The 24,491-nt window shown below is 40.1% G+C and overlaps 1 protein-coding gene across 1 annotated transcript in view; it reads right to left on the reverse strand.

Moving 5' to 3' along the window:
* The window catches only part of LOC124805125 (WD repeat-containing protein 81), a 303,608-nt gene that overhangs the window by 188,627 nt on the left and 90,490 nt on the right, over positions 1–24,491 (reverse strand). The window contains exons 8-10 of the mRNA XM_047265582.1: positions 22,297–22,484; positions 17,773–17,912; positions 16,983–17,237 (exon numbers count right to left, since the gene is read on the reverse strand). Of these exons, the coding sequence (XP_047121538.1) occupies positions 16,983–17,237; positions 17,773–17,912; positions 22,297–22,484 (583 nt within the window). The remainder of the gene's footprint in view (positions 1–16,982; positions 17,238–17,772; positions 17,913–22,296; positions 22,485–24,491) is intronic.

Here is a 24,491-nt window from a genome sequence, read left to right on the forward strand (position 1 = left end):
CAGAAAAAAATACAATCTCATGTATCAAAACAGACATTTTCCATTACTACATTAATTGCTTGAAATTATCTGTCTCTTTCATTATCAATTCTTTTATTTGTATTCACTATATACAGCTTTCTTTGTGTGGTTCAGGACTTTGTAATATGTTTCTATTTTAGAACATGTCGCCAGGAATACTAACATTTGTTGCAAGTAAGAATCACTTCTTATTCTCAGTGAAATAATAGGTTTTGTGTAGGATTGCTTCAATGAACTAATCCTGCAAGGTCTGATACAAGAGAACTACTTAATCTACTTTTCAATACTTTTTATGAGAAGCTTTGAGCAATAACTGAAGCATCAGTGATGTACAAGGTTGAATTACCTTGATGCATGTAATCTGTTTCATCTAAATGACAATTTTCCAATTAATATGGTGTATTAAAAACTTATCAGACATCTTGCCCTGGGGGGGGGGGGGGGGGGGGGCAGATTTGTAACCTACAATTAAAATGCAAAATTTCTATACATCACATTTTGTTTAACTTTCATTTTGTTATTTTATAGTAATTTTTGTTTTTGTATAGTTTTAGCCCTTTAATTCTCATGGCCAACTGATCCCTTCAATCCATACTAACATTACAAATGCGAAGACAATTCTGTCTATTATGTATGACTAAACTGCTGAACCGATTTTGATAAAATTTGGTATGGAGATAGCTTGAATGCTGAGGAAAAACAGGGAATACTTTAGAATGTCGTAGTACGATATATTTATTGATTTGAAGAAATAAATGCTAAATATGGAACAATAATTATTCTTTGAAAAAGAAATTTATTCTTCGACTTTTGTACGTTATCATGTTCATGTAAATCCCTTTACTGTTTGATATTTTCTACATAATCTGATTCATTGTAATGAATACAATGTTTATACAATCCTTAATGGGTTTAATCCATACTTCCACACTAAAACCAGCCACAAGCCCATTGCATTTCAGCCACAGAGCATCACACATCTCTTCACAATGATGCTGTAATTTAAATGCTATACAAACACATAAAGATGTCGTGCCTCTAAATGTTGATTGCAGGAGCCTTTTAGTGAGGCTGCAATTTATTATGATTTTTGAGTGCAGTGATGGGTAACAAGCAGACACGGAAGGGAAGTTGGCATTACTGCATACACCAATCTTATAAAATTTGTGCTGCACCATGTTCCAAATTATTTATTTTCTTTCTTTGTGAGTTTAACACTATTTAATAATTGTACAAAGTCTACATTTTATTTTAGTACCATCACTCACCGTAACAAAACCACTGACATCCACCAACAGCTCGTGGTGTTGTGGACAACACTACTAACCCTTGATCACAGTGTCCCATGTTCGAACGCTGGTCAGGCCAGATTTTATCTACTCAGACTTGGTGTGGGAGATGCCCTCATCTTCATTTTATCATCATTAATACACTAGTCATCGAAGTGGCACCAAATCAAAAGGCTTTGACCAAGTGGCCGAACATTTTGAACAGGTCTACTGGCCAGTAAAGCCAATTGCACATTTCATTTCTATTTACTGATACAAGAGTGCAGCCATGGGTAACAGTTAGAATACAATGTTTATACAATCCTCAACATCATTATTGGTACTTGCATGCTAATACCAGGGTGGCTACTCACACTTTGGAAAAAATTCCTTGAGAAATCAAGTTGTGAGAAAGATGGTGTTAAGAAGCTCCCAATAAATTAATGTTGAGCAGGGAGGGGGGGGCAGCATACCACAACAAATAATTTCCTTTACTTTCAGCTGAGCTATATAGCAGCCATGATCAGTAGTTTAACTGCAGTTTTTAAACATTGATCATTTATATGGAATAATATTCATTTCATTGACACACTTTGAGATGTTAAGTATTTTAAAATTTGCGATTTATACAGCTCAAAATGTATGCTCAATTAAAAATGCACAATTCTCAGAGAGTTTAAGAAATTCCTGAAATTCCAGGTAAAATGTAATTCCCTGAGAACTGCCGGTTTTCCAGAAGAATCGCCACCTTGATATGATTAAATGTGAAATTAACTCTGTCAGTTACGTTTTCACAACTAAAATCCTGAATTGATTTCAATGACATATGGTGTGGAGATAGTTTAAACCCTGAGGAAGAACATAGGCTACTTCTTCAAGAAGTAAAAAATTGACCCCTACAAGGTTAAAGTAATGAATAAAAATCTTTACTTACAAGTAAACATAACATTAAAAAATATTAAATTCGTTATGTAATGTACATGTTGTATAATGTATAGATGCCTATATCCCTTCGCACGCACTGCTTGGCAGCAATGCTGCATGGTTGCATTGTCATGCATTAGGGCAGGGTGTACATCATGAGCTATGCTTACCCAAATAGGCAGACATGTGAGGACATGGCTGACATTATTGCACACATGGCAGGTTATGACATAATTTGCGTGCAAACAGAACCAGAAATCTGCACAGGTCCCTGACTAGTATTTTGATCTACTGAATAATACTGAAAATTGTTGTTCAGTGTCATTGGCAACTGTAGATATATTTATTTAATGCTTAAGGAGTATTGTAATACAGAAATATGGCTTGTTTGATGCTATAGGAATGACACCACAACCTTAATGAAAGAACCTGCCTCTGTTGAATGTGAGCAGTTGTGGAGTGTGTTCAGTTAGGCCAGCTACTAGCAGAGTGACAAAAGCAACAGTTTCAGATAATCCGAAGCTATCAACCTTCGATACGGCATGTCGACTTTCATAACATGAGTGGGAGCACAGTGTACTTTGTACTCAAGCAAAGAATAGCTGGCACTACTTTATTAAGGTAGACATGTATGAGTGGCACTCACCATATAGCGGAGATGCTCCTGGGTTTTTCATTATTTGACAGTTTAATATTAGTTTAATTAAACAATGATAAAATAAACTTACATTACATGAGATAAATTACTGTTCAATTAAACAGTAAGCAAATAAACATTCATTTTATCACTCTGTTGCCACATACAAGTGTTACCTGACAATGTAATGACCCCCTTGAAGCATTTAAGATCATACTTGCATCAAATCCATGTCAAATGCTTGTTCAATTACCAATATCTTGTAGAAACTGCCTCATTGTAGGTTTGCACTGCTAGTTCGGAACCTGGGCCATTTTCTCACATGAACTGTAAATTCTTTCTCAATGAGCTTGCTGTTTATTTTGTTTTACTACTGCTCACTTGGACGTATGACAACATGACTTATCACTGTGTTAGCTGAAGCATTGATCAAGGAATAGGTACGGGTTCACAATTGTAAAACTACAAAGGAATGGTAAAAGTCAATGTTACTTGTGTTTCGTGAACATCATACATAGGCGCATCCACTTGAGGATTAAATAGTATGGAGGTAACACTTATACATCATTGAAGTGGAGCACTGCATCTGTTTTGTGATGAACATTAATAAACTAACATTATGGAACTACTTTGTTCGTTTTTCAACCATTATATATTATATGAAGCTATGGACCTGCACCATTGGACAAACCAATCACCACAAGATGAGTATAGCTAAATCCATGGCAGTTGTGGATTTGAGAATATAATGGAGGCTCACTTTTATAAACAAAACTACAAAGTAAAGACAGACCTCAAAGTGTTAAACTAGGTATACATCTGTCCAATAATTGGTCAATTATTCTTTTAAAATTGAGCCACAGATCCTCTATATGCTCCTGCACATAGCTAAATATTTCAAGTTCCACCTTGACTCAAGCCATTACTGTCTATTTATCTAGTTTCTGAACATGTAAATCATCTATTTGGTTTAGTTGCCCTTTGTACTTTGATAACTGTTGGTTTACAAATGCTTCAAGGAGGCCAGGTTTATTTGTTCCCATTAGATGTAATATATTTCCATCACAAGTGGACTTCTGAAGAGAAGCTGTGTAACATTGTTCCTTAGGACATCTTCCCATGATTGCCACTTACACAGTTATAATTATCTCTATTAATCAAGTGACGATTAAATTCCACTCCAAAGATAATATTATAATTGAGAACCATATGCACTTGTGAGCTGAGGTTTTTTTTCTAATGTTTTCAGTAGCATTTGGGTGTTAACCTGGGGGTCATTAGAAGGATTTAATTATACATTTTAGCTCATGATTAATATTAAGTGTTGTACTGTAATGTTGTACAAACACAGAATAAGAATGCCCACCAAGACACTTTTGTTCTGCTTCCACATGAAGGGATACACCAAGCCTCTGAATGAAATAGGACTCAGTACAATCACACACAATCTAACAATACATTAAACCACAGTCCAACAGTTGAGGATAAACACGGGTCTGGATGATGGCCTGGCACGCCGGCTTATATTAGGCTGTTTTGTGCACTGTGCAGCGCTTGCTGCATCGTCTATTGCAAACAAGGGTAATTTCCAAATATGATACAGCTGGCAGAATATGTAGAATACACAACTGTCAATTTATTAATAAATATATTGTGAGACACACTGACATGCTTCCAAAAATTCTCCACAATATACCATTAATAATACAGACACAAAATCAGATTAGAGTGTACAATTGTCAAAATGGAGATAATAGCACACACATATGTAGAAAGCACAAATGTACAGGGTGGTTGTAATTAAATTTTCTCTTCTTGAGCCAGTATATACAGACAGCCATTTACTGTATGGGTACCCCACCTTGTATAAATGATGTTCAGACTGTGCACTGCAGAATTTGTGTTGTTAGTAGTGTTAGTGCCATGGCTTTCTGTTAAGCACCAACAACATAAGGTTGAAACAAAAGCATCTGTGTGCATTACAGCAGCAGACAGTCAACATGGGTTTGCAAAACGTGAGTACTAATAAAGCTGTTTTATCAAAACAACAACAATAGTGCTGTCGCTCTTCATGAATACTGATGATTTACAGGAAAGTGGAGAGGTCCTATTCCTGCACCCAGATTGAAGAACAGGATTTGGAAGTTCCAAGTAACTGGAAATTTAGGAATTGCTCCAGGGAGAGACCAAAGATAAATTGTGGCACGAATTGTTGAAGAAATTACAGTTGCCATTGTTATATGGCCAGTTTTATCCGAAACTGTCATATGACATATTTCAGAATGTGTTATACCAGTCCCTTGATCAATGTAGTTGATCACTGCACAATAATTGCAATCAAGATTCAGTACCACCAGTGGCTATCCCTTTTATTACTTTCTTTTCCATTGGATAAGCACAGACTTGGAAGTAGTCAAGCTAATGGGGAAGAGAGAGGTATTTTTCTTTGAGAGCCTAAGTGAAGTTGCAGGCCTCAGGTAGTCAGAGCAGCATTCACATTCCCCCAACCCACACACTCAAGGAGGTACATGGGATGGCTTTTATGCTGAAAAAGCAGCAGCACTGTTTGTAGAATCACCTATTAACAGCCATTTGGTTCAGGAGCCATGCCACAAAATGACATTCAGTTTAAATTTCAGAATACAGTGTCCTGACTGGTACATACTGTTATTTTCTGCAGAGCCTGTGCTTTCTCGCCCATGTCAGTCTGCTGGCTGTCTCATAGGCCTGTTTCAAATTGTACCATGGAGTGGGAGAGATCTTCTGCCTTCCTCCTCATGGCACAGCACTATTGGTTAGAAACAGAGAAAATCCAAAAGAGTAGGAGACTGTTTAACCTTTTTCCCTATGTTTTACTGGATGGAACTCTTAATGTCTGCCGTTATTGGCCAGAGAGACTCCTGCTCTGACAAACAGTCAAGTCTCAGAGTGTTAAGATAGAGAACACATACAGCTAGGTGATGGAAGAGTAATGACTTATCAGTAAGAGAACAAAATAGGTACGGACAACAGATGAGACACGCCTTATTGTTGTACTGAACAACATCGCCACTTGAGTACTGAGTACAGGAGAGAGAGAGAGAGAGAGAGAGAGAGAGAGAGAGAGAGAGAGCTGTACTTTCTTCAGTTACCCAAAAATTTATATTAGTCCTTGTCTTTTTACCTGTGTGATCCTCTGCTGCCTATCTGATCTCTCAAGGCTATTCATTCACCTTCAATTGTATTATTTTCCCCTGTTTCAATCCAACTTTGCTTAGTGCTCACTCTGAAACTCTCAATTACCTCTCATTCCTTCAATTTATCCAGGCCCCATCTACTTTTTTCCTACATTTCTGCAACTTTTACAGTTTTAATTTGCAATTCACAATTAATAAATCATGATCAGAGTCCATATCTGCCCCTCGAAATGTCTCAAAATTTAAAATCTGGTTCCAAAATCTCTGTCTTACATTTATATAATCAGTCTGAGACCTTCCAGTGTCCTCAGGTCTCTTCTACACGTACAACCTTCCCCCACGATTCTTAAACCAAGTGTTCGTAATGATTAAATTATGCTCTGTGCAAGATTCTACCATACAGCTTCCTCTTTCATTTCTTGCCCCTGTCCACATTCTCCTACTACTTTTCCTTATCTTTCTTTTCCCACTAATGAATTTCAGTTTCCCAACACAACCAACTTTTTATCTTATTTAACTACTTGAATAATTTCCTTTATCTGATCAGATATTCTTTCAATCTCTTCACCATCTGCAGAGCTGTCATATAAACTAGTGCCACAATGAGATGTGATGTGTTCAAATCTGTCTTGGTTACGATAATGCTTTCACTACTCTGGTCACAGTAGTTATCTGTATTTCTATTTTCTTATTCATTATTAGACCTACTCCTGCATTACCCCTATCTGATTTTGTGTTGATAACCCTGTGCTTATCTGACCAGGAGGCCTGTTTTTTCTGCCACCACACAGCACTGATCTCCTTGATATTTAACTTCAATCTATTCTCATCCATTATTAAATTCTCTAACCTATCTACATGATTAAGGGACCAAACATTCAACACTTTGCACTGCACAACGACAGTTTTCTGTTTCTTGATGATACCATTCTCCTCATTAATCCTTGCCTGGACATCCAATGGGGTGGGGGAGGGGAGGGGAGGATTATTTTACTTCTGGCATATTTTAGCCAAGAGGATGCCATCATCATTAAGCTATATGGTAGACATGCATATTGCTTTTAGCCATTTGCAATACAAGCACAGCAAGGCCATGGTAGCTAATCTTACAAGCCCAGATCAGTCAATCATCAAGACTTTCGCCCTGCATCTATTGAAAAGATTGTTGCCCCGCTTCAGGAATCATGGGTTAGTTTGGCCGCTCCACATATACCATACCAATGTGGTTGCCACTATCTTACAGTTAACTGTATCATTGGGGGGGGGGGGGGGGGGAGACAAGCTACTCTGCCTTGGCAAGATACATGGTTCATTTGAGGGAGGGGGCAAGAATTATGTATTTAAAAAGTTAGATCTAAAATTTTGGAACAAATTTAAACAACACAATAAACTAGCTCGTATATAAACTGGAAGTCAGCTGATGTACATATGCAAATGTGTGAAATACATAGGTTTTGCTCTTAGTTGATTAAGGGCTCATTGTACGGGGTGGCCAAGATGAAAGATGCTCTGTGTTATACCGAACATGATATCTGAAGCTGTCTGCGTGGTGTTATTTCTTAATACTAGGGCAGCACTTGAGTGGGGTCATATGATGTTGAGCAGTGATTTAGTGATTAGTGCTGCATTGTCATTAGGCATTTTGAAGCTTGTTGTAAATACAGTTCTGCAGAATGAACAAAAAGTATTTTTTGTTGAAATTTTTCTGGATGTAAGTCATTTGAAATGTTAAATGAATGATTCATGATAAAATATCCAGAGACAGCTGCTCTTCCAAAACACGTTGTGCAGAAATTGGTCACTAACTTTAGAGCAATAGGTTCAGTTGCTACTGCCAAATGCAACTGCGCACAGAAAGTTAGTTCGTCAGTAAAGATTGAATGCGTTCATGTGACTAGGTAAGAAGTCCACAGAAATCAACTAGACGTCTATCCTCCCAACTAAACATCAAATAAACGTCATGCCAGAACATGCTGAAGCTTTTACAAATGCAAGCATACAAAGTAAGAATGATGCAAGCATTAAAACATATGGATTATACACATTGACAATACTATTGCAAATGGTTGCCCACTCATGATGTTGGTGGTTATCTGGATCCAAATCTTTACATCAGATAAAGCATGGTTTCACCGTAGAAGGTACATGAACTCCCAAAACATATGCCACTGGTCAACAGACAATCGCAGGAAACATTTTGCAGTGCCTCTGCTTGATTTGCAAGTAGGCATTTGGCAAGCAGTTTCAGGTCAAAGGATTCCAGGCCCCATTTTCTTTAACAAGACTATGAACTTTCAAGGGTATGTAACAGAACTGTTGCATCCACACATAGCACAGCTAAGGGAGGAAGAATGAGGGTATGCATTTTTCCGTTAAGATGGTGCTACGGCGCATACTTCATGGGTTTCAATGCATATGTAAGCCTCTGGAGAATAAATTACGGTTTCCACATGTTTATGGCCTCCCAGAGAGCCTGATCTGTCAATCTGTGATATTTATTTGTGGGGTAATACAAGGCTAAAGTCTGCATAACAACCCACATATAACTGAAGAGTTGAAAACAGGCATTCGCAATGCAACCACAGAAATCACATCAAATGAATTGCCAAAATTTCCAGACACATGTTGAGGTGTGCTGAGCTGTGAACTATTAACCTCTTAAAAGTTCCGTATGTTGTTTTTCATGATAATAATTTACTACTCTGTATTCGATATTCACAATCAATGAGTGATCAATCTGTTTTGTTTATAAGATATAGGACCTCTTTTATTTTGACCAGCCTGTATAAAGCAGTCGACTTGAGATCAACACAGAAATTGGCCTCAGGTCAAGCTGATTTCGGAAATCTGAGTTGCATAAACGATAATCTCAGATTATATCGCCATGAAGTAGGATCATCACTGGTGAAATTTTGGTGTTCAACTCAAGTTCAGCTGCAATTTTTAGTTTGCAACCTAGTAGCATTACAGAATGATGCTTTTGTTTTGCACAAATATGAGTTAAAAAGAATTAAATAAAAAAGAAGTTGTTACTAACACAAGAATTAAAGCAAATACTTGAGTATGACGCCCTCACACTGCTGAATCTCGAAATACTTTTTTGAGATGTGTAAGGTTAAGTTAAGATTGGTTGGTTGGTTGTTTTGGGGAAGGAGACCAGACAGCGAGGTCATCGGTCTCATCGGATTAGGGAAGGACGGGGAAGGAAGTCGGCCGTGCCCTTTGAAAGGAACCATCCCGGCATTTGCCTGGAGCGATTTAGGGAAATCACGGAAAACCTAAATCAGGATGGCCGGACGCGGGATTGAACCGTCGTCCTCCCGAATGTGAGTCCAGTGTCTAACCACTGCGCCACCTCGCTCAGTTTAAGTTAAGAAATTATCATATGTGTAAGTAATGAATTCACATACTAACTGATCTCATATATATATTGTTGGAGATGGCTCAATATGATTTGTTTGAGGCACTTTATAGATACTTTACCTGTGGTTCTAGTGAAAAATTAAATGCATGGAGCTAACAACAGCCAATAGTGATTGAACACCTCTTAGAGAAATGCAAACACATTTTCTAGGCATGAACAGCAGTAACTACACAATTCACATTGAACTATTAACCGTAGGACAAGCGCTAAAGCCACTGTACCAAATGCACATACATTCATGAGTACAAATAGTACTATATGTATGTAAGTATATTTGTTAATTATCACATGGTGGATGAGCGTTGCTTGCTGGAATACTGTCCATAAGATCTCAGGTTTGATCCCTCGTCAGTTCTTGCAAATTATTTCCCGCTTACCACTTGTTTCACCTCTGTCAATGTTTGCATAAAATGCAAGATTGTTTAAGTTTAGGACTCAGGGAAAATTGAAGTATTTGGCACTTATTATAGGTGCAGCATTTGACTTGTATTATACAACATAGCTATCAGTGCATCACATGAGGAATTCAAAATAAATGACATTGTTTATTGGGAGATTCTAGTAAGAAAATCCAGTATCAACAGAAAATGAAGCTAACAAGAGTCACCATGGAATGAGTGTGGCATTTCCTTACAATGTATTTACATACAAGAACTCAGAAAAAATTTGTCATAACACATTTTCAAATATTTGAAGTCACACTTTGTTCCTACATTCTGTGAATTAAAATCAGCAGCAACATGTCTATATGTCTTTTCTTTGTTGGCCATAGTAACTTTATCAGTTTCCTGCCTATATTGCATCTTTATACTGATTCAATGAGAACTGCAGTAACAACTTGTTTTTGGCTGGGAAGAATTTTGAAGATCACTCCTTCTTCTGCTTACTTTTCTCCAGCTTTATAACACAACATTTTCAATAATAACTACTGCATCTCTAGGATGTATGATTAATGGATGTTGCTGAAGTGTGATGATTGTGTCAACAGATGATTTTAGTGGTGTTGCCAAGCATTTTTCGTTCTAACTTACATGAACACTGAACACCCTTCAATGAATCCAAGATTAGTGCTATACAGTACAGTCATGAACAGAGAGCCCCACCTTGACACATTTTGCACTAGTGTGCCAAAGGTGAATTTTTCCCACATATAATTTTTCCCATGTGGAATGTTTCCCTCTATATATATAAAAACAAATATGATGTGACTTACCATACGAAAGCGCTGGCAGGTCGATAGAAACACAAACAGACACATACATACACACAAAATTCAAGCTTTTGCAACAAACTGTTGCCTCATCAGGAAAGAGGGAAGGAGAGGGAAAGACGAAAGGAAGTGGGTTTTAAGGGAGAGGGTAAGGAGTCATTCCAATCCGGGAGCGGAAAGACTTACCTTAGGGGGAAAAAAGGACGGGTATACACTCGCACACACACACATATCCATCCACACATATACAGACACAAGCAGACATATTTAAAGACAAAGAGTTTGGGCAGAGATGTCAGTCGAGGCGGAAGTGCAGAGGCAGAGATGATGTTGAATGACAGGTGAGGTGTGAGAGGCGGCAACTTGAAATTAGCGGAGATTGAGGCCTGGTGGGTAACGGGGAGAGAGGATGTTCCCATATCCGGAGTTCGGATAGGTTGGTGTTGGTGGGAAGTATCCAGATAACCCGGACGGTGTAACACTGTGCCAAGATGTGCTGGCCGTGCACCAAGGCATGTTTAGCCACAGGGTGATCCTCATTACCAACAAACACTGTCTGCCTGTGTCCATTCATGCGAATGGACAGTTTGTTGCTTGTCATTCCCACATAGAATGCATCACAGTGTAGGCAGGTCAGTTGGTAAATCACGTGGGTGCTTTCACGTGTGGCTCTGCCTTTGATTGTGTACACCTTCCGGGTTACAGGACTGGAGTAGGTAGTGGTAGGAGGGTGCATGGGACAGGTTTTACACCGGGGGCGGTTACAAGGATAGGAGCCAGAGGGTAGGGAAGGTGGTTAGGGGATTTCATAGGGATTAACTAACAGGTTACGAAGGTTAGGTGGACGGCGGAAAGACACTCTTGGTGGAGTGGGGAGGATTTCATGAAGGATGGATCTCATTTCAGGGCAGGATTTGAGGAAGTCGTATCCCTGCTGGAGAGCCACATTCAGAGTCTGGTCCAGTCCCGGAAAATATCCTGTCACAAGTGGGGCAGTTTTGTGGTTCTTCTGTGGGAGGTTCTGGGTTTGAGGGGATGAGGAAGTGGCTCTGGTTATTTGCTTCTGTACCAGGTCGGAAGGGTAGTTGCGGGATGCGAAAGCTGTTGTTAGGTTGTTGGTGTAATGGTTCAGGGATTCCGGACTGGAGCAGATTCGTTTGTCACGAAGACCTAGGCTGTAGGGAAGGGACCGTTTGATGTGGAATGGGTGGCAGCTGTCATAATGGAGGTACTGTTGCTTGTTGGTGGGTTTGATGTGGACAGACGTGTGAAGCTGGCCATTGGACAGGTGGAGGTCAACGTCAAGGAAAGTGGAATGGGATTTGGAGTAGGACCAGGTGAATCTGATGGAACCAAAGGAGTTGAGGTTGGAGAGGAAATTCTGGAGTTCTTCTTCACTGTGAGTCCAGATCATGAAGATGTCATCAATAAATCTGTACCAAACTTTGGGTTGGCAGGCCTGGGTAACCAAGAAGGCTTCCTCTAAGCGACCCATGAATAGGTTGGCATACGAGGGGGCCATCCTGGTACCCATGGCTGTTCCCTTTAATTGTTGGTCTGTCTGGCCATCAAAAGTGAAGAAATTGTGGGTCAGGATGAAGCTGGCTAAGGGGATGAGGAAAGAGGTTTTAGGTAGGGTGGCAGGTGATCGGCGTGGAAGGAAATGCTCCATCGCAGCGAGGCCCTGGACGTGCGGAATATTTGTGTATAAGGAAGTGGCATCAATGGTTACAAGGATGGTTTCCGGGGGTAACACATTGGGTAAGGATTCCACGCGTTCAAGAAAGTGGTTGGTGTCTTTGATGAAGGATGGGAGACTGCATGTAATGGGTTGAAGGTGTTGATCTACGTAGGCAGAGATACGTTCTGTGGGGGCTTGACAACCAGCTACAATGGGGTGGCCAGGATGATTGGGTTTGTGGATTTTAGGAAGAAGGTAGAAGGTAGGGGTGCCGGGTGTTGGTGGGGTCAGGAGGTTGATGGAGTCGGGTGAAAGGTTTTGCAGGGGGCCTAAGGTTCTGGGGATTCCTTGAAGCTCCGCCTGGACATCGGGAATGGGGTTACCTTGGCAAACTTTGTATGTGGTGTTGTCTTCCCGTTACCCACCAGGCCTCAATCTCCGCTAATTTCAATTTGCCGCCACTCACACCTCACCTGTCATTCAACATCATCTTTGCCTCTGCACTTCCGCCTCGACTGACATCTCTGCCCAAACTCCTTGTCTTTAAATATGTCTGCTTGTGTCTGTATATGTGTGGATGGATATGTGTGTGTGTGCGCGCGAGTGTATACCCGTCCTTTTTTCCCCCTAAGGTAAGTCTTTCCGCTCCCGGGATTGGAATGACTCCTTACCCTCTCCCTTAAAACCCACTTCCTTTCGTCTTTCCCTCTCCTTCCCTCTTTCCTGATGAGGCAACAGTTTGTTGCGAAAGCTTGAATTTTTTGTGTATGTATGTGTCTGTTTGTGTTTCTATCGACTTGCCAGCGCTTTCGTATGGTAAGTCACATCATCTTTGTTTTTAAATATATTTTTCCCGCGTGGAATGTGAATGTGTGTGTGTGTGTGTGTGTGTGTGTCTATATATATATATATATATATATATATATATAATGGAAGGAAACATTCCACGTGGGAAAAATTATATATAAAAACAAAGATGAGGTGACTTACCGAACAAAAGCGCTGGCAGGTCGATAGACACACAAACAAACACAAACATACACACAAAATTCAAGCTTTCGCAACAAACTGTTGCCTCATCAGGAAAGAGGGAAGGAGAGGGGAAGACGAAAGGAAGTGGGTTTTAAGGGAGAGGGTAAGGAGTCATTCCAATCCCGGGAGCGGAAAGACTTACCTTAGGGGGAAAAAAGGACAGGTATACACTCGCACACACGCACATATCCATCCACACATACAGACACAAGCAGACATATTTAAAGACCAGTCTGCTTGTGTCTGTATGTGTGGATGGATATGTGCGTGTGTGCGAGTGTATACCTGTCCTTTTTTCCCCCTAAGGTAAGTCTTTCCACTCCCGGGATTGGAATGACTCCTTACCCTCTCCCTTAAAACCCACTTCCTTTCGTCTTCCCCTCTCCTTCCCTCTTTCCTGATGAGGCAACAGTTTGTTGCGAAAGCTTGAATTTTGTGTGTATGTTTGTGTTTGTTTGTGTGTCTATCGACCTGCCAGCGCTTTTGTTCGGTAAGTCACCTCATCTTTGTTTTTATATATATATATATATATATATATATATATATAACCAAACAGCCCTCGTCAAAGATTTACTGTCCTACACCCGTACTCTCTGCTGGAAATATCACTTTGCCACGAAGAAAAATGATCCTAATCCTACTCCTAATGATCCAACTCCCCAAGACACTATCCAAATTGAACCATGCCTGGAACAGTTCCGTCCTCCGTCACTGCGGGACCCACCTCCTCTTCCTCAAAATCACCCTCTCCTAACCTTCCAGGAATTTCTGACTTCCAGCCTTGCCTCTCAATCCTTCTTAAAAAACCTTAATCCTACTCCCAACATCACCACTGCTGAAGCCCAGGCTATCCGTGATCTGAAGGCTGACCGATCCATCGTCATTCTTCGGGCGGACAAGGGTTCCACAACTGTGGTACTTGATGGTTGGGAGTATGTGGCTGAGGGACTGCGTCAGCTTTCAGACAACACTACTTACAAAGTTTGCCAAGGCAATCCCATTCCTGATGTCCAGGCGGAGCTTCAAGGAATCCTCAGAACCTTAGGCCCCCTACAAAACCTTTCACCCGACTCCATCAACCTCCTGACCCCACCAACACCCCGCACCCCTACCTTCTACCTTCTTCCCAAAATTCACAAACCCAATCATCCCGGCCGTCCCATTGTAGCTGGGTACCAAGCCCCCACCGAACGCATCTCTGCCTACTTAGATCAACACCTTCAACCCATTACATGCAGTCTCCCATCCTTCATCAAAGACACCAACCACTTTCTCAAACGCCTGGAATCCCTACCCAGTCTGTTACCCCCGGAAACCATCCTTGTAACCATTGATGCCACTTCCTTATACACAAATATTCCGCATGTCCAGGGCCTCGCTGCGATGGAGCACTTCCTTTCACGCCGATCACCTGCCGCCCTACCTAAAACCTCTTTCCTCATTACCTTAGCCAGCTTCATCCTGACCCACAACTTCTTCACTTTTGAAGGCCAGACATACCAACAATTAAAGGGAACAGCCATGGGTACCAGGATGGCCCCCTCGTATGCCAACCTATTCATGGGTCGCTTAGAGGAAGCCTTCCTGGTTACCCAGGCCTGCCAACCCGAAGTTTGGTACAGATTTATTGATGACATTTTCGTGATCTGGACTCACAGTGAAGAAGAACTCCAGAATTTCCTCTCCAACCTCAACTCCTTTGGTTCCATCAGATTCACCTGGTCCTACTCCAAATCCCATGCCACTTTCCTTGACGTTGACCTCCACCTGTCCAATAGATAGCTTCACACGTCCGTCCACATTAAACCCACCAACAAGCAAGAGTACCTCCATTATGACAGCTGCCACCCATTCCACATCAAACGGTCCCTTCCCTACAGCCTAGGTCTTCGTGGCAAACGAATCTGCTCCAGTCCGGAATCCTTGAACCATTACACCAACAACCTGAAAACAGCTTTTGCATCCCGTAACTACCCTCCCGACCTGGTACAGAAGCAAATAACCAGAGCCACATCCTCATCTCCTCAAACCCGGAACCTTCCACAGAAGAACCCCAAAAGTGCCCCACTTGTGACAGGATACTTTCCGGGATTCTGAATGTGGCTCTCCAGCAGGGATACGACTTCCTCAAATCCTGCCCTGAAATGAGATCCATCCTTCATGAAATCCTCCCCACTCCACCAAGAGTGTCTTTCCGCCGTCCACCTAACCTTCGCAACCTCTTAGTTCATCCCTATGAAATCCCCAAACCACCTTCCCTACCCTCTGGCTCCTACCCCTGTAACCGTCCCCGGTGTAAAACCTGTCCCATGCACCCTCCTACCACCACCTATTCCAGTCCTGTAACCCGGAAGGTGTACACGATCAAAGGCAGAGCCACGTGTGAAAGCACCCATGTGATTTACCAACTGACCTGCCTACACTGTGAAGCGTTCTATGTGGGAATGACCAGCAACAAACTGTCCATTCGCATGAATGGACACAGGCAGACAGTGTTTGTTGGTAATGAGGATCACCCTGTGGCTAAACATGCCTTGGTGCACGGCCAGCACATCTTGGCACAGTGTTACACTGTCCGGGTTATCTGGATACTTCCCACTAACACCAACCTGTCAGAACTCCGGAGATGGGAACTTGCCCTTCAGCATATCCTTTCTTCTCGCTATCCGCCAGGCCTCAATCTCCGCTAATTTCTAATTTCAATTTGCCGCCGCTCATACCTCACCTGTCTTTCAACTTCATCTTTGCCTCTGTACATCCGCCCCGACTGACATCTCTGCCCAAACTCTTTGCCTTTACAAATGTCTGCTTGTGTCTGTGTATGTGTGGATGGATATGTGTGTGTGTGCGAGTGTATACCTGTCCTTTTTTCCCCCTAAGGTAAGTCTTTCCGCTCCCGGGATTGGAATGACTCCTTACCCTCTCCCTTAAAACCCATATCCTTTTGTCTTTCCTTCTCCTTCCCTCTTTCCTGACGAGGCAACCATTGGTTGCGCAAGCTAGAATTTTGTGTGTATGTTTGTGTTTGTTTGTGTGTCTATCGACCTGCCAGCGCTTTTGTTTGGTAAGTTTCATCATCTTTCTTTTTTTATATATATATATATATATATATATATATATATATATATATATATATATATACACACCTGCCAGCACTTTCTTTTGGTAAGTCACATCATCTTTGTTTTTAGATATATTTTTCCCACGTGGAATGTTTCCCTCTATTTTTTTATGAGAGAGAGAGAGAGAGAGAGAGAGAGAGAGAGAGAGAGAGAGGGGAAACATTCCACGTGGGAAAAATATATCTAAAAACAAAGATGATGTGACTTACCAAAAGAAAGCGCTGGCAGGTCGATAAGACACACAAACATACACACAAAATTCAAGCTTTCGCAACCGACGGTTGTTTGTGTGTCTATCAACCTGCCAGCACTTTCGTTTGGTAAGTCAGATCATCTTTGTTTTTGGATATATTTTGCCCACGTGGAATGTTTCCCTCTATTTTATATAATCTGCCTACTGGAAATACTGATATTTGGCCTCCTGAAGATAAATCATTGCCAGATATTCTATCTTATAGTTTTCGCATATGAATTTTTCTTTTAATACCTCCATTTCATGTAGTCTTCTTGAAGCTACAATCTGTTTATAGCCAATGCCACTGCCAATACAAGGAGATTCTTCTTTCAGAGATTTAGGGCTGTTGTGCAGAGTCTTGTTAAGGAAGTTGTACATCGATTCAACACTTTGAATAGCAGCTACTGGGTTGTAGTCCTTTGGAAGCATAATGGAGGCAGCACCATTTCCAGCTCCTGTCTTTTGCTGAGGGCAGGTTTCATCAGGTGAAGATGTTGGAAAAGAGCCCTGATACAAAAAACAAATCCTACAATCACTCTTACAATATTATCCACAAATATAATTCTCAGTGCCACATTACTTACGCTAAAAAATTAAAACAAACACAGGGAAAAAGTCAGTGTGTTCAAACAAACAAACACACACACACACACACACACACACACACACACACACACACACAAATGCACCAGAAAGCTAGTGATAGTAAGGAAAATTCCTCTCTTTCTTATTATGTCACATGATATACAAATGTCAAATTAACAGTACTGCTCATGCTGCTATGAAATTAAGATGACATCATTAACCATACAAACATCCTGAGAACATCCATGTAAGATTTTACTATTTTGAAACAGTTGACATATGGTATCATTGAATGCTGCATAGTAGAATAGAAAGCACAGTAAGAAATATTACAAATATTACATTGAGACAGAGAGAGAGAGAGAGAGAGAGAGAGAGAGAGAGAGAGAGAGAGAGAGAGAGAGAGAGAGAGAGAGATTTCATGACACATGGATTCATTTGAATGATGTATACCTACCAACAGTGAACCTCTAGATCGACTCAAAAGTTTATTAAGTGCAAGTGGTGATGATTTTGATCCACCCTGAGACAAAGACTGTTCATCTTCTTCGAATCCTGAACTGTGGCCTTCATCTTCACTCGCACGGTCAACATTCTCTGGAAGAACCATGTCAGATTACAATGTATGTAATGCAAAAAAATTCTGTCTTTCAGTTCTGTTCTAATGCTGACTGTTTACATTCTTATAGCAGTTCTCAATCTGTGTGGTCTCAAATGTACACACTGTCCCTACTTTACTACATGGGACAGACAGTAAAAATGCACCACAATAATTTTATGTATGTCTCATTTTGGAGAGAAATCTTTGATGAAGATAAAACTTCATCCTCTTAACATCTCAGTTAGTGCTGTGATATTGTTACTTGTACAAAATGTGCATCTTAAAGATTGTTGTTTGTTACAATAATGAGCTGTCATAGGAATAACATGAATTAACTCTATAATTAAATAAAATAACCAAATGGGGGATGGTCAGAGAGGGGGTGAACTAAAGGGTGTGAGCAAAATGGGACAAGGAAGTTGGGTGAGCAAAGGGAGTGCGGATAAGCATGAGGGAGAATTAGCACAAGGGGGGGGGGGGGGGGGGGTGAGTATGAGGGGGATGTGCAAGGGTGGGGTGAGTAGGGCGGGGGGGGGGGGGGAGGGGGGGAGTGAGGAAAGGGTAGTAGTTGTGAGAGGTTGTGAAAGACGGACACAAATGCTGAAACAGTTCAGACTGTTATACTGCTACATACAGAAGATTCACATGGACATTTTTTATTCTCCACAGATTGGTCAAGTGTGTACCACATTTCAGTTCCTTATCTGTCTTTCATTTCTTTTCTTATGGTACTATTTCATCTGTTCACAATGTTTCTTCTTCCCATCTTCTGACCCTTTCAGATAAGTTTTTTCACTCTCCTATCTTGGAGAAACAGGGACCTTGCCATAGGCGGGAAGCTTGTGTGCCTCAGCGACACAGACAGCCATACCTTAGGTGCAACCACAACAGAGGGGTATATGCTGAAGAGGCCAGACAAATGTGTGGTTCCTGAAGAGGGACAGCAGCCATTTCAGTAGTTGCAGGGTCAATATTATGGATGATTGACTGATCTGGCCTTGTAATGTCAACCAAAATGGCCTTGCTGTGCTGGTACTGTGAACGGCTGAAAGCAAGGGGAAACTACAGCTGTAATTTTTCCCAAGGGCATGCAGATTTACTGTTTTGTTAAATGATGATGGCATTCTCTTGGATAAAACATTCTGGAGTTAAAATAGCCGCCATTCAGATCTCTGGGTGGGACTACTCAGGAAGATGTCGTTATCAGGAGAAATGAAACTGGTGTTCTATGGTTCAGTGCATGGACTGTCAGATACCTTAATCAGGCAGGTAGGTTATAGGTTAGAAAATTTAAAAAGGGAAACAGATAGGTTAAAGCTTGATGCAGTAGGAGTTAGTGAAGTCTGGTGGTTGGAGGAACAGGACTTCTGGTCAGATGAATACAGGGTTATAAATACAAAATTAAATAGGGGTTATGCAGGAGTGTATTTAATAATGAGTAAGAAAATACAAATGCGGACAAACTACTATGAACAGCATAGTGGAAACATTATTGTAGCCAATATAGGCATGAAGCCCACAACGACCACAGTAGTACCAGTTCGCATGCCAACTAGCTCTGCAGATGATGAAGAGATTTAAGAAACATATGACAAGATAAAAGAAGTTATCCAGATAATTAAGGGAGATGAAAATTTAATAGTCATGGGGAACTGGAATTCCATAGTAAGAAAAATGAAGAGAAGAAATAATAGTAGGTGAATATGGATTGGGGGAAAGGAATGAAAGAGGGAGTTGCATGGTATAATTTTGCACAGAGCATAATTTAATCATTACTAACACTTGGTTTAAGAATCATAAAATAAGGTTATAGATATGGAAAAGATCTGGAGACACTGGAAGGTTTCAGATTGGTTTGTATAATGGTAAGAAAGAGATTTAGAAACCAGTTTTTAAATTGTAAGGCATTTCCAGGAGCAGATGTGGACACTGACCACAATTTATTGGTTATGAAGCGTAGATTAAAACTGAAGAAACTGAAAAAAGGTATGAATTTAAGGAGATAGGGCCTGGATAGCTTGAAAGAACCAAAGATTGCAGAGAGTTTCAAAGGGAGCATTAGGGAATGTTTGACAAAAACAGGGGAGAGGAATATGACAGAAGAAGAACGGATAGCTTTGACAGATGAAATAGTGAAGGTAGCAGAGGATTAAGTAGGTAACAAGGCGAGGGCTAGTAGAAATCCCTAGGTAACACAAGAGATATTTAATTAAATTGATGAAAGAAAATATAAAGATGCAGTAAATTAAGCAGACGAAAGGGAATAGAAACATCTAAAAAATAAGATTGAAAGGAAGTGCAAAATGGTTAAGCAGGAATGGGTATAGGACAAATGTAAGGGTTTAGAAGCATGTATCACTAGGGGAAATATAGATGTGGCCTATAGGAAAATTGAAGATGCCTTTGGAGAAAATATCAAGAGCTCAGATGGGAAAACCAGTCCTAAGCAAAGAATGGAAAGAAGAAAGGTGGAAGGAATGCATAGAGGGTCTACGCAAGGGAGATGTACTTGAGGGCAATACTATGTAAACTGGAGAAGACGTAGATAAAAATGAGATGAGAGATACGATACTGAATGAAGAATTTGACAAAACATTGAAAGACCTCAGCTGAAACAAGGCCACAAGAGTAGACAACATTCTGTTAGAACTACTGATGGCCTTGGAAGAGTTAGTCATGACAAAACTCTTCCATCTGGTGAGCAAGATTTACGAGACACGCAAAACGCCCTCAGACTTCAAGAAGGATATAATATTTGCAATTCCAAAGACAGCAGGTGCTGACAAGTGTGCAAATTACCAAACTACCATTTTAATAAGTCATAGTTGCAAAATACTAACACAAGTTCTTTACAGGAGAATGGAAAAATTGATGGAAGCTGACCTCAGGGGAGATCAGTTTGGATTTTGGAGAAATGTAGGAACATGTGAGGCAATATTGATCCCACAACTTCTCATAGAAGATAGAGAAAGGAAAGGCAAACCTATGTTTATAGCTTTAGTAGACTTCAAGAAAGCTTTTGACAGTGTTGACTGGAATACACCCTTTCAAATTCTAAAGATGACGGGGATAAAATACAGGGAGCAGAAGTCTATTTACAGTTTGTACAGAAACCAGATGGCAGTTATATGACTCAAGCAACATGAAAGGGAAGCAGTTGTTAAAAAGAGGGTGAGTCAGAGTTGTAGCCTATGCTCAATATTATTCAATTTGTAGATTGAGCAAGCAGTAAAGGAAACCAAAGAAAAATTTGGAGTAGAAATTAAAGCTTTGAGGTTTGCCAATGACATTGTAATTGTCACAGACAGCAAAGGACTTGGAAGAGCAGTGAATGGAACGGACATTGTCTTGTAAGTGGGATATACGATGAATATCAACAAACGAAAATGAGGATAATAGAAAATAGCTGAATTGAATCAGGTGATGTTGAGGGAATTAGACTAGGAAATGAGACATTTAAAATAGTAGATGGGAATGGGAAGAAAAGCCTTTATGAAGAAGAAAAATTTATTAACATCAAGTATAGATTTAAGTGTTAGGAAGTCTTTTCTGAAAGTATTTGTCTGGAGTGTAGTTATGTATGGAAATGGAACATGGACGATGAACAGATTACCTAAGAAGAGAATAGAAGCTTTTGAAATGTGGTGCTGCAGAAGTATGAGGAAGATTAGATGGATACATAACATAAATGATGAGGAGGTACTGAGTAGAACTGGGGAGAAAAGAAATTTGTGCCAGAACCTGACTAGAAGAAAGGATCAGTTGGTAGGACACATTCTGAGACGTCACGGAATCATCAATTTACTACTGGAGGGAAGTGTGGTAGTAAAAACAGTAGAGGCTGATAGCCTATGCCAAAGGAATGTAATGAACATTGTCCGTTTGTAAGCAAGCTCCAGTCTACATCCCTACCTAAGTTGTTTGTACACTATGTGTGTGAATCTGAGTTAGGAATCCACATCAACATTCACAAAATGGTACAGAACATTCCCTAAAATCCACATACAAACAGTTCAGTGTTCAGAGCTAGTGGCTGTTAAAACATTGCACACATTTATCAAATATAAGCTCATCTCACTCTCTTGGAAGCAACATGGAGCACACTATACTGTCAGAGCAGATTACAAATGCTAAACAAGTTGTCATTGTAAATAGTCAAATTTAATATTTAATTAAGTTTGTGGCACACAGAAAAATATCTTATGGAGTCAACATTACTAGCAAGACTTCTTAAGCTGTTATGCAGTTTATAACAGCTAAGCAATCACAGAACACTGTTATTACAATTTCTCTATTTTGTTGTTCACACCACCATCTAACATGAACACTGCACAATATACAGTAATCCCACATACTATAGGATGGTTGGCTGCTACTTACTGTTCCTTTTATCCCTCTGTGATGGCTGTAATCTGGGTGGAGTCTTTCCCCAGTATGGAGACGCACAAATCCGTGATGGATGTGGCTGTGTAAACAACTGCACTACACCTGTTTGTGCAAGGGTCATATGGCTGTCAACAAGGTGAAGACACACATTCTTCGACTTCACTGCAGCACTTCCTGATAACCTACACAAATATTCAAAACTTAGAAATAAATTTGGACTGTATATCTAAAAGTTACAAGATAATCAACTAAAATCATTTAGTTTATGTGTCAGCTCTTAATTTATTTTCACAGATATAAATATAAAAACATATTTATGTGCAAGAAAAACTGTTATAAATGCTTCTGTTCTCTCCCAGAATGAAACTTCTTGGCTTTTGTTATGTTTGCCTCACACACAATACTAATAATTCATACTCTGATAAGACTAATATTTCTGGTACGTCTGCTGGACAAATACAATCAGAACAAACTTCATAACAATTGAGTTTATGTTCAGTGTTAACAAATCTCTCTTTTTTTTCTCTCTGTTATTAGTAGGCATTTTATATTCTCTCTACTTCTGTCAATGCCAATTCTTCTGAGCCCAGACAGCAAAACTCATCTTCTGGTAACTGTTGTAGGGAAGCAGCCTACTCACGCCGTATAAAATTCACATCAGTCTTTCCATTGTGTGCCAGCCTAGTCCACTGTAACTAGCTCTGACGTCATAAATGTTGCGCAATACTTTAAAAATCAAGTAAATAACCTGAAACGTTTCTAGCATGTCAGGAGTAATACTAAATCAATATGTGTTGAATATCAGTTCAATAACTTTAACCATTTTCGAAATTTGGACGTTTTTCTGTAAAAATCATTGGCGCAACAGAAAAGAGCTAGAAATTTAAAAACTTATATTTAGATTCCTTTTGCATAATAATTTAGTAGAAACAGTATTCTGGATCTCGCAAATTAAAATTTTAGTTGAAATTCATGATTTTCTGGTTTTTGTCTTAAAAATTAATGAAGCAAGATAGATTAAGTAGGCGAATAAATAAAGCTAGGATGTTTAAATTTAAGTAGAAGGGAGATCCGCTATAATCATAAAGATGTGAAAAGTTTCAACAGAACAACTATAAAACTATAGCTATAGCGTATCTCCAAAGGGCAAGTTCAGAGCTCGTCTACTGCGTGTAGTGTAATTAAATTAATTCTCTCGCCCAAAATATTTGACTTAGCCACATCAGACTTTTATTATGATAACTTACCTGTGTGCTGATTGCACATTTAAATTGAGAGCTTCATCGGCCATCAGCAAAGGAAGCAATGATTTATTCGATAACTTAAAGTGGTGCATTACTAGCCCAGCAGCGAGTCAGGAGAGCGGATTTTATCAGGCGTTCCCTTAGCCTTCCACACTGCAGCTTTATATATAAGAACACTGCACGAGAAAGAAAGGCCCCAGTTCTCTCCAGACGCTGATTAGCGCACCACCTGTGCCGGGAGTCGTGTCGCGTCGGTATCATTGCTATAAACAGCATCGGATGCTGTACTAAGTTACTCGGGATACGCGTAACCATGAAATCATTTTCAAGTGAAGTGTTAATTCTGGGATGACTTTAATGATCTATCTTCAGTTTGCGTACGTCGTATTTTCACGTGCCGTCGTGGGACAGACATTCTACCATTATTTAGCATGGCGTTTGATGAACATTATCATCAAATTATGGCGAGCATTCACTTAAACATTTAATTTGAACAGTTATAGTCGCATCAGCGCATTAGACTCTGAACTGCTCTGGTAGTTGGATTGTGTGGATACTTTTTGGTCTGTGACTTTCAGAATATAGTGAACATTTTAGAGAAAATGGTTTTTTGATTATGAATCCCAGACAACCTCCTAATTCCTCAGAGCTATAAGCTGTAGCTATAAATGTATTTCTCAGATGAAGTGGGCACTAGGAATTCTAATTACAGGCTTCACGTTTTGCTAATCACTTTCTGGTTGCCAGTATTGTAGTTAGAGAGCCAGTGTTGAGAACGGCAAACAACAGCATTAAATAAATAATAGGAACATTCATTTATAACAATTAATTCCACCCGCCGCCACACATATGGTGCACCGGTCGGGAAAGAAACTGAGTAAAAGTGAAAGTGATTTTTAAATATTCGGATTCGGGAGTGAAATGCGACACGCAACTGAGTAATAG

The sequence above is a fragment of the Schistocerca piceifrons genome, chromosome 7, assembly GCF_021461385.2.
Source record: "Schistocerca piceifrons isolate TAMUIC-IGC-003096 chromosome 7, iqSchPice1.1, whole genome shotgun sequence".
NCBI lineage: Eukaryota > Metazoa > Arthropoda > Insecta > Orthoptera > Acrididae > Schistocerca > Schistocerca piceifrons.